The 12,228-nt window shown below is 37.9% G+C and overlaps 1 protein-coding gene across 1 annotated transcript in view; it reads right to left on the bottom strand.

The window, feature by feature from the left end:
• Nucleotides 1-12,228, bottom strand: part of LOC126880073 (LMBR1 domain-containing protein 2 homolog) — a 67,231-nt gene that overhangs the window by 48,925 nt on the left and 6,078 nt on the right. Inside the window, exons 3-4 of the mRNA XM_050643735.1 lie at nt 10,175-10,339; nt 9,909-10,119 (exon numbers count right to left, since the gene is read on the bottom strand). Of these exons, the coding sequence (XP_050499692.1) occupies nt 9,909-10,119; nt 10,175-10,339 (376 nt within the window). The remainder of the gene's footprint in view (nt 1-9,908; nt 10,120-10,174; nt 10,340-12,228) is intronic.

Raw genomic sequence — 12,228 nt, 5'->3', positions numbered from 1 at the left:
AATCACACATGCGCTGAAAGAAATGAAATCAGGTAAAGCACCAGGCTTTGATGGTATCCATCCAGAGTTCTTGATACACAGTGGTGCATACACGAAACAGTGGCTTGCAATGTTCTTTAATGATATACTTCAGTCAGGTAACATTCCTTTCTCACTTAAGCGAACAAAGATAATTGCAATTCCGAAACCGGGCAAATCAAACGATAAGCCAGAAAACTACCGCCCCATAGCTCTACTCAGCATGGTATATAAACTATTAGAAAAGCTTCTCCTCAACAGAATTAGTCACAGGATACTAGAAAATGTCCCCATTGAACAAGCTGGCTTCCGCCCTCATCGAAGCTGTACGGACCAAGTGCTGTCATTAACAACTTTTATAGAAGCTAGTTTTCAAAAGAAACAAAAGACAGCAACAGTATTTATAGATCTAACAGCAGCATATGATACTGTTTGGAGACAGGGATTAATATATAAACTGGCCCGCATTATCCCCTGCAGAAAGATAATTAACCTCATTGACAACATGCTGACCAACAGAGCCTTCCAGGTTATAATGGGAAAGGAGACGAGTAGACAGATGAAACTTAACAATGGTCTTCCACAGGGTTCTGTCCTTGCCCCTTTACTTTTCAGCCTCTATATTGCTGACATGCCTGAAACCGAATCTCGGAAGTTTGGATATGCTGACGACTGGACCCTTGCAACAAGCCACCAATCTTTAGAAACTACAGAAATCACTCTCACGAATGACTTATCCATCCTCAGCGAATACCTTAAGAAATGGAGACTACAGCCAAGTACTACAAAAACTGAAGTATCAGCTTTTCATCTAAACAACAAGTTGGCAAACAGAGAATTGCGAGTGTATTTTAATAACAAGCTGTTAAAACACAATAATTACCCGAAATACCTTAGGGTTACTCTAGACAGAACGCTCACATTCAGAGAACACCTGACGAAAACAGCAGCAAAATTGAAAACACGCAACAATATAATACAGAAACTCTGCGGCACTACATGGGGGTCCACAGCATCAACATTAAGATCCTCTGCTCTTGGCCTGATATATCCGGTGGCAGAATACTGTGCTCCAGTGTGGCTAAATAGCAGGCATACCCACCTGGTCGACACCCAACTAAACCGTACTATGCGTATGATAACAGGCACAATTAAGCCCACCCCTACAATGTGGCTACCTACCCTTAGTAATATAGCACCACCCAACCTACGCCGCGAACATGCATTGGTTAAAGAATATAACAAAATAATGGACAGTCGCCAGCTTCTAGTCCACAACGACATCCCCGATATTCTTGGAAACCGTCTCCGATCCAGGTTACCCCCTCTACAATCTGCTCAAGCGCTGCAGCAATCCAACTTTGACTTAAATACCCGATGGAGAGAAGATTGGGAAAGTAGGACAGATCCGCATTACCATAGTCTACCGGACATCATAGGGAAACCTGGCGAATTTGAACGTCCCCGTAAGATTTGGGCAGCCCTTAATCGAATTCGAACAAACTGTGGAAGATGCGCCGACTCCCTCCACATATGGGGTAAACTCCCCTCGCCTTCTTGTGACTGCGGCGCTGCAAGACAGACGATCAGTCACATTGTTCGGGACTGCCCACGCAGAGCATACACAGGCGACCCTATAGACTTTGTAATGGCAACCGAAGGGTCAATCGAATATATAAAAAAATTGGACATCTGTTTGTGATGCATTGTATAATGCATAAATCTAAATAATATATATTCTGTGATATACTTAAGCCATACGCTAAATAAAATAAATAAAATAAATGACAGCACTGTGCTAGCAGCCATTAAAGAAGATACAGTTGTGCCTGCGAGGAGTGAAACGATCATCGTAGCGCGGCTACAGGGAATTGTAGAAGAAGGAACACCTGTTATGATGGAGCCATGGAACCACGACGAGGAGGTTGGCCGAGGAATCATAATTGGAAAGGAATTGGTTACTTCTGCTAAAGAAATTCCCGTGAGATTGATTAATGTCAATGACTACCCAGTGACCATTAAGAAGGAGACAAAAGTAGGAACTTGTGTACCCGTGACGTCCATAATCCGTCAGACGACAACATCAGATAATTCCAACGACAAGTTCGACCAAATGGTTGCAGTTGCAGGCCAATCTCTAAATCAAATGGAAAAAAGGAAATTAAGGGAATTTCTTAGGCAATATCGTGACATATTCGTACCGAAAGGAGGAAAGACAGGAAGAACGACAGTTGTCAAACATAAAATTGACACTGGTACCGCTAGGCCAATTCGTCAAACAACTAGACGATTACCACAGGCGAAGAGAGAGGAAGCTGAAAGGATTGTTCAAAAAATGAAGAAAGACGGGGTGATAGAACCTTCTACGAGCCCATGGGTCTCTCCAGTGGTCCTGGTCAAGAAGAAAGATGGAACTATGAGGTTTTGTGTGGACTACCGTTTGTTGAACAATGTTACCAAGAAAGATAGTTATCCTCTACCTTGGATCGACGACACGTTGGACACATTAGCTGGAAGTAAATTGTTTTCTACGTTGGACTTGAAGTCTGGATATTGGCAGGTAGAAATGGATCCAGCCGACAAGGAGAAGACGGCCTTCACGACAGGATCTGGATTATGGGAATTCAACATTATGCCGTTTGGACTCTGTAATGCTCCTGCGACATTTGAGAGGCTTATGGAAAATGTGTTGAGAGGGTTATCTTGGAAAACGTACCTGGTGTATTTAGACGACATAATCGTTCTGGGGGAGACGTTTGAAGACCACCTGAAGAATTTAGACGACGTTTTTAATCGACTTAAGTCTGCCCAGTTAATGTTAAACCCCAAGAAATACCAGCTATTTCAAAGTAAAGTCAATTATTTAGGTCATATAGTCAGCAAAGAAGGAGTGGCCGTGGATAAAGGAAAAATCGATTCCATTAAGGAATGGCCTGAACCAACTGATAAACATCAAGTGAGAAGTTTTCTGGGACTATGTACATACTACCGTAGATTCATTAAGAAGTTTGCAGATATTGCTAAGCCATTAACGCGACTTACAGAGGAAGCAAGGGATTATTGCTGGGATGGAGACTGCCAAACGGCCTTTGAAACATTGAAGAGGCATTTAATTACAGCGCCAATATTAGGGTATCCACTGCCAGAAGGAGAGTTCATCTTAGATACGGATGCAAGTAATGTGGGAATTGGAGGAGTGCTGTCGCAGATTCAAAGAGGACAGGAACGAGTCCTTGGATATTTTAGTAAAGTGCTTTCAAAACCTGAACGAAATTACTGCGTCACGAGAAGAGAACTTCTAGCAGTAGTAAAATCGGTGGAACACTTCTATCAATACCTCTATGGAAGGAAGTTTCTAATCCGAACCGACCATGCCGCCCTTAAATGGTTAATGCAGTTTAAGAATCCAGAGGGTCAGATAGCCAGATGGATTGAACGACTTCAAGAATATGATTTTAAGATCGAGCATCGGGCCGGAGTTAGCCACAGGAACGCTGATTCTTTATCTAGAAGGCCGTGCCCAGCAGAGTGTTCCCATTGCAACAAAACAGAGTCAAAGGAAGCAGCAGTACCAAGAACAACAGTGGTCAACGACGAGTGGACGCCTACCAAGATCAAAGAAGAACAAGAAAAAGATCCAGTTTTACAGAAGATTCGAAAATGGAAAGAAGAAAATCGTCGACCATCTTGGCAAGAAATATCAAGCCTAGGCTCAGTAGTTAAAACGTATTGGGCCCAGTGGGACTCATTTATCTTGGAAGACAGCTTGCTTAAACGATTAATGGAAAATGATGATGGTTCAGCGAGGAGAACACAGTTGGTGATTCCAAAGAGCAGAGTAGCCGAAGTACTTCGTCAGTTACACGACAGTCCATCAGGAGGTCATTTTGGTGTAAAGAAAACCCTTCAGAGAATTCGGGAACGATTTTATTGGATGAATAGTTCCGACGATGTGAAGGACTGGTGTAAGAAATGTACTACCTGTGCTACAAGTAACGGACCCTACCGGAAAAGAAAGGCTCCTATGAGACAGTACAATGTTGGAAGTCCGTTTGAAAGAATAGCTTTGGATATTGCCGGGCCATTTCCAGAAAGTGACAATGGATGCAAATACATGTTGGTGATAATGGATTACTTCACGAAATGGGTAGAGATCTACGCAATTCCAGACCAGAAGGCCGCCACTATTGCAGATGTGTTAATCAAAGACTGCATCAGCCGATTCGGAGTGCCTCTGGAGATCCATAGTGACCAAGGAAGGAACTTTGAGAGCGATCTATTTCAGGGAATTTGTGATAGACTAGGCATGAAAAAGACAAGAACTACGGCCTATCACCCACAATCGGATGGAATGGTGGAGCGTTTGAATAGGACAGTCGGCAAGTATTTGACAAAGATGGTGTCCAATCATCAACGAGACTGGGACCAGTACCTTCCGTTCTTCGCAATGGCCTATAGATCTGCTGTTAATGAATCAACGGGCCAAACACCAGCAAAAGTCATATTTGGACGTGAGATGCGTCTACCCTGTGATCTAGAGTTTGGATGTCGACCTGGAGAAGATGTTGCTGGTGAGGATTACGTGAATGAATTGCGAAGAAGAATGGACGATATACATGAGTTGGTCCGTTCCCATCTTCAGATCGCTAGCGACCGAATGAAGAAACGATACGATACCCAAGCCGAGAAGGGATGTTTCAAGGAGAACGACAAAGTCTGGCTTTATAATCCAAAGAAGCGAACAGGTTGTTCTCCCAAGTTGCAGCAGTTCTGGGAAGGTCCGTACGTCATTGTCAAGAAAATTAATGACGTTATCTACCGAATAAGCAAGATTCCTAGGGGAAAGCCAATGATAGACCACCATAACCGGTTGGCGCCATACGAGGGAGACCACGACGTAGATGAAGAAGTAGAAGTCAACCAAGTTCGAGAAATACCTGACCTCACGTTTGAAGAGTTCATGGGGGCTTACGGAGGTACCGGTAAAGCGAGACATGGTGTTACCACTGAAGAAAAGCGAGATCTACTCGCACTTCCCGATGACTATTCACTGGCCCATACCATCCCGGCCAGTATCAAAGACGCACGAGGGTTGGCATCCGCCTTCCGAAGGAAGTTTGGTCGAGTTGCAGAACTTCAATGCCAACTGCCAGCTCCTGGCAAAGCATTGAAACTCCAAGATGCATCACGTTACCTATTCTATCTGGTAATAAAAGACCTTGTCCATGACCAACCTACCTACCAAGATGTATGGGATGCATTAATTAAATTGAGAGAGCACGTGTTGGAGTCCGACGTACAAAAGTTAGCCATGCCAAGTTAGAATGCAGCCAATTAGACTGGAGAGTTATCCGAAATATGGTGGAAGAAATTTTCCAAGACACCGAGGTCCAGGTGTTAGTCTGTTGCAATCCGCATAGTTACTGGTGCGGAGCGAAGACCGTTCCCTGTCACTTTTATACAACTGGGAGTTGTAAAAGAGGGTCCAGTTGCAGATACCAGCATCCAGTTCGAGTCCCGCCAAGGTTCCAGGAGGAACCACATTTTAAGGAGGGGGCAATGTGACATTATTTATGATGCTGCTCACAACCCGGCCTATTTATTTCCGAAGCTTCTCGGCGTTACGAGAAAAGGCCAGACCTTACCAGGGCGTTCGAGGCGAGCGCTGCCGAAGTATATATAAAGAACCGAAATTCGTCCGCAGGCCAGTCAGTTACTAATTTCGACGCGATATTATATTGCTACGTTTTTGTGAACGGGTTTGAAATGTATTTTTAAAGTAGATAAATAAATATTTGCAAATGAATTAAATAAGTTAGTATGTAAGTGTAAAATAAATTAGATATATTGTTGTAAAATTAAGTGTTAAATTGTAAGTGTTATAAATTAAACAATTTCAAGTAAGTCTTTTATTTATTTAATAATAATTAAAAGTCAATTCGCGTAATAGTTCACAAATAAATAAATCAGTACAGTAATAACCCAACAATACACTTCAAGCATCTAAGCCCATAATTATTCCAGTCGTCAAAGATTTAATCAAAAGATGATTTGAGTCAAACAAGGTGCAAATCAAACAAGATGCATAAAATTAGCCACGTCTACTTCCCATTAAAACCCCCCTCATAGAGGACTAGAAACGGAAAACATTGATATACAAATCTATAATCCGTAGAAAAAAATATTTCAACCAAGAAATGTAGCTGAAATAATTTTTAACAAAAATATTTATTGGCACTTTTTGTGTAAATTGAACCGTTCTCTCAAAAGAGAGAGACCAGAGATTTTAAATATCAGTTACGCACGCGAAATCCATTATTTAAATAAACTTTGTATCAACTCGACAGTAAACATTTGATATCTTTTGAGCAGAGTGTCGTATAGACAAAAATCAAAATGTGGTTTAAAGATGGAGAGTGCAGCTTTAGTATCCAATTTTGCATTTTATTCGCCAATGAGATCAATAAAATGTATCACTTTCATTGACCGGTCGCTGTGGAATTTCCATTATTCTAATCTAGAACAGCCTAAGGTAAGAGACTAATCTTCAAAATCTATAGCATGAAATTTTGATTTTGAGTTGTGGTAACCAATTTGCAAAATTAAATTCCGACAGAGGGCGCTCAAAATTTCAAAGATGGACGATAACTCTAGGAAAACAATTCATTTTGTCATTTGACCTCACAGTGCTGAAACGTTAAATTAAAATCATTTACACGAGTGTTTTGCCAAAGTAACCACTAAGCCATTTTATAGGTTAAAGACGACTCAAAACTATGTTTCATCTGTATGCATTCATTAAAATTTGATGCTAACTACTGATTTGTTTTTACCTTTTTTTTTTTCATAAAAAAATCTGGCCCCCCGATAATCACATAGCGTTTTAAAAAATATTAATCTATCTTAGAATTTCTAATTTTGTTTTTAATTTAGTTAAGAGGATGGGTATTTTCGGCTGCAATGCTATTCAAATAGGGATTCATTTTTTTCGAATCCTGAGAAAACTAATAAGTATTTTTGAAAAATTTAAACGCGGAATGAAAGATTACGTTATTGGCGAGGGCCGAAAGTCCCTGAGAACTTCTATAATGTTTATTTTAATAAGTTACAGGGGTGAAAAACTAAGAGAAAATTTCAACGGCGGATCCAGCAACCTTGCAAGGTGGGGGCAATGAAATAAAAATTTTCTCGTGACTGGCGTACGCAGGATTCTTTTTCGGGATGTGTTGTTATTTTCTTATTCTTCATGTACCATGTCCTTTCAGAACGTTCGTTACCATCATAGGTATCTTAATTTTATTTATTGCCACCCTAAATCAACCAGGAAGTTCTTCGTCCTGGACTGCGTTTGCCTGCTATTTTCACTTGAATAATATTTTGTAGCAACCTATATTTGGGACCTCTCATTAAATGTCAGAAATAATTCAGCTATCTCTTCTTGATGCTTTTTATAATCGCAGTAGTCTTGCTGAGACATTCTAGTATTGTGGTGTTTCAAATCCAATAAACTCTTAAAATTCTTCTATTGCACCACATTTGGAGAGCCTCAAAGCGATTTAAATCGATTTTATTCACAGTCCAAGACTCGATACTATACAGTAAGACCGAGAACACGTAGCACTCGTAGCAGCGAAGTAGTCGGATCCTCAATGCCAATGTTAGGTCTCTGTTACATAATACTTTGGACATCTTTCTAAAAGCGGCTCTTATTCGGGGGTTTTATTAAATGATCAAATTACCATAACACAGCACCGGCAATTACTATTTTTATCTGGTCTCTGACATTAAATTGAATAGATGGCAGTAAACAGATTTATTGTGGGACTTTTTCATTTATTATGTTCCAAAGACTTTTAATAATTTTCGATTCCAAGGAATTCTGCTATATTTATGTTTCAGTTATTCAGTTACCAACAGGACACAAAATTCACTATTTATGTTCAATTGTAATCTCTTTCTTAAAAACTGTGTCAGTAGACACCAGGCGAGGTCTCAAGGAGGGGGCAATTGACTCCATTGACCCCCCTTGGATCCGCGCCTGGAAAATTTAGTGTGATATTTAATTTAAAATATCTCATTCAAAATAAACTTTTTATTTATTCTAAGGGACTTTCGGCCCTCGGTAATAATATAGTCTTTCATTCTGCGTTTAAATTTTTCAATAATATTTATTGGTTTTTTCATGATTCGAAAAAAATGAACACAATGTCCATGGTAACATTTCCAAATCTATCTTTGTCATACAACGCACTCAGTCGAATAGAATATTATCAGCATACTGTCAGTCAGACAGTGACGATCAGTGACAATTTTAAATATTTGACATGGCATCGGGAATCTTTGGAGTTGTTGATTAAATAATATTGATATATAGTGTATTTGATAAATAATTGATTTAAGACGTGAACTTATAAAAAGTTATTTATTGTGAATTATTTGTGGAAGATCCAAGCAGAGAATACATCAGAATAATATATTCTGTGATCCAAGTATTTTGTTGTTAAAGATGTTCAAAATTATTGTAAGCGTTCCATAGTAACAATATATTATTAAAAAATCACTTTAACATTTTTCCTCTTTTCTCGATTGAGTATTAGTTTTTGTTGTACATATAAATTATTACAATCACTGAATACATAGTTAGTGAAAAAATTATCACATTTATTAACTGAATTAATAATTTGCAATTATAAAAATAACAGTTATCCAAGAACATTCAAAAGCCATCTCTTTAAATTAATGATGACATTTTAAAGTAGAATGACATTCTAGTAATGTTTACATATCCATACCAGTGTGAATTTTACTACACGAAATTTGTCGTGTAAAGACAAAAAAAGTAGGGATACTCGTAAAATATTTGCTAATTATGCACCGATGGCCTTAATAGGTACACTACAATTTATTTTACACCAACAGATAACAATTTTTAATTAAATAAAAACTGGAAACTAAGTAGGTGAATTTATTTTAATTGTGTTCTGGAAATTATGACGTGGTCGGAATATTTTGCATAACAATGTACATTCTATGTACAGAATATATACTACATTTTATTTATTTAATTTTGCAGCCGCTTAAACATTAAAAAATACTATGTTTAATACAAACATTAAATTAACACAATGTGTGATTCGGCATTGGTTAGTTTACGTCATTAAGTAGAGTATAATAGGAATGAATACTGAGGAACACTGCAATAGTTTTTTTAAGTCGAAATCAGTGGTATTTACAACATAAACTGACCGCAAATATGTACACAAATTAATGACAAAGTCAATGTTTTCCTAGAGTTGATGCTTTTCAAATTCGCCACCAGGCGTCGCCCACTTTGCGGTTCCTCGCCGATATGAGGTATTTAAAATATGTATGTCTAAAAATCGCTGAAAATAAACTTTCACGTTACAAACGATCTCATATCGTTGTGTAGTAGTCATAAGTTGTGTAGTTTCAAAAAACGTACTTGTGGAAAGTAATTTTAAATATTTTAGCTCAAAACTCAAAATAGAAATTTCAAATTAGCAATATTGTATTGAAACACAATAAAAATATAATAACTAATAAATTTTATTCGACAAATAATAACTATTCACTGATAGTAGTTATTCAACGAATAACTATTCACTGATTTATTTGTTGTTGGTGAAACTGACCCTGAGGCATACAGATTCTTGGTAAATCGTTAATTTCCGTTTCTTACCCCCTGCAAGGTGGGGCTTTAAGGGGAAGCCCGGAGATATAGGAGTGACAAACTTTTTTGCATCTTTTTGAGGGTCCCCAAAAGATGTTTGCTGTTAGAGGTTCAGTGGCATTTTCGTTCCTGACGGCTGGGCTAATTATTAAGAATATTGAATTATGCTATTATGTTTTTATGTCATTATTTTACTTACCTCTAATACATCATCGACAGTTTCTTCTGCCTCACATCTATCTGAGCTTAACTTTGCTGCTTTAAAATAGGACTCAGTTAGAGTTAAACTGTGATTAGATTTATTCCAAAGTCTTCTTGGCACCTCTACTAAGGCATATCCGAACAAGAGAACCAGTAAAAACAATCCCCATGTATTACTAGCAGACGAAGCAATTGCTTTTAATTTATTCCTACAAGTAGAAAATTTCAAAAATACATACATCCATAATGCTTGTACAAACTTACCAATCTAAGTGAATGCCTTTAAGTGCAAGATACACTAACAAAACACCACAGATAAGTAAATAGGATCCATAATAAATCGCATTATCTATTAAAGCGGATTTTAGTTTTCCTTTGATGGAAAAATCTCCAGCTTTTATGTAAGACTGCATCATGGGCATCACCATCCTAAAAAAATAGAAACTATCTATCTAATACTTAACAAATCTTATTGGCGATGTTAAGTCACAATGACGACCTCTCGTGGATTTCGGCGGAACTAAAATGAGGGTTTTTCGTTTTATTGGCCTGCATAATGGGGGTTTTTAATGTCAAATCGTTATCAGTATTTTCGAAAATCAATATATTTAATAAATTTTAATACAAAAGATTTAATTAAAAGCTTACAAACGTGTCTTTTAAAGAACGTGTTCGTCCTAAATGTACTTCAAATATTCTGCAACACAACATACACATAAGAACACTTTTGATAAAAGGTTTTTAAGCTTTTAATTAAATCTTTTGTATTAAAACTTATTAACTATATTGATTTTCGAAAATACTGACAACTATTTTTACACCGATTTGACATTAAAAACCCCCATTATAGCAGGCCAATAAAACGAAAAAGACCCTCATTTTAGTTCCGCCGAAATCCACGAGAGGCCGTCATTGTGACTTAACATCGCCAATAGGTTATGTCAAAACTAGTTAATATAATCACTTCAGTCAATAGGTACCGCGCCAGTAAAAAAAGTGGAGAATGGAATGGAGAACTGCATATATCAGCATTTTTTATAAGAATAAAGCAGACAGAAAGAACTGCACGAATTATCAAGTACCAACTCAATATTATATGGGAAGATAATTCAAAGCCAAATTGAAGATTGTTGGAAAGACGCTGAAGAGTGGCTTTTGTAGGTAGTAATTGTTCTTGAATTGGCGATTCGGATTAAGATCGCAGCGCCAATGTGGTATCAAATTGAACCGAGCTAAGGGGCCATTGTGAAGTTAGTCCATCCATTAGTCGTATTGATGACAGTGGAGAAACTACCGGCGCGGTGTCCCATTGTTTACATATTGTATGTTGTATTTGGTTGTGTTTAGTTTTGTGCGTTTATCTGTATTTTTATTTTAAATTTAATTATATTTTGTACACAAAACACAATTAACCTTTAACGCGAAACAACAAATAACGTAACTACAAACAAAATAAATAACAACAAACGAGTAATATACAGCAACAATTAAATGTGATTAAACCATAAACAAACAAAGTCTCCTAACCTAAACAATATGCCAGATGCCATGCCTTCAACCGTCAACGTGAAAGAAAATAAACAATAATCGCCCCTTAGCTCGGTTACTGCAATATCCTCCAGAGGGCGTATTGCTTAGGACGAGATGCCAATAGACGTAAAGAATTTGGAAAACAGAATGGAGACACACATGGTATTTATTGACCTTCAAAATGTGGATAGTATCCGATTAGCCAAGCTGAGATACTTAGGTGTTATAAGACAAGAAAGTTCCTTCGATTTACTTTACTGTGAGGGAGCTGTACGACAATATGATGAGTTAAAAAAAGATTGGAAAAAAAGTGACCAAAAATGACAAAGATTACTAAAGGGCTTCACCAAGGCTACTATATTGAACTCATACTCTTTAAGATTCATTTGGAAAATGATTTGATACGTGATATGGATTGGATGTGTATTCCAATTAGAGATCATAGACTGTACAGCTTGTAGTTTGCAGATGCTGAAGCCATACTTGTAGAGGATCAAGATGGTATCCATTACATGCTATGAAAAATATACTAAGTGGGGGGGGGGTTGTACTAAAGTGTAGCAGATTATGTAGTAGTTGTAGGTCAAGACAGGTACTTCTAAGGGGCACACAAATCAAAAACACTGATAGCTATAAATATCTCGATGTAAGCATTACAAAAGATGATCAGAATATCATCTGCAAGGATGGTAGTTAAAGGGGTAGCCGAAGAAGATCATCGAGACAAGAAGTAAATGGTACAATGGAGGATAGAGGTCTACAACCAGATGACTGGAAGGATCACAAGT

The sequence above is a fragment of the Diabrotica virgifera genome, chromosome 2 (assembly GCF_917563875.1).
Source record: "Diabrotica virgifera virgifera chromosome 2, PGI_DIABVI_V3a".
Lineage (NCBI taxonomy): Eukaryota > Metazoa > Arthropoda > Insecta > Coleoptera > Chrysomelidae > Diabrotica > Diabrotica virgifera.
The sequence above is the reverse complement of the archived record's forward strand: the minus strand, read 5'-3'. Positions and strand labels throughout refer to the sequence as shown.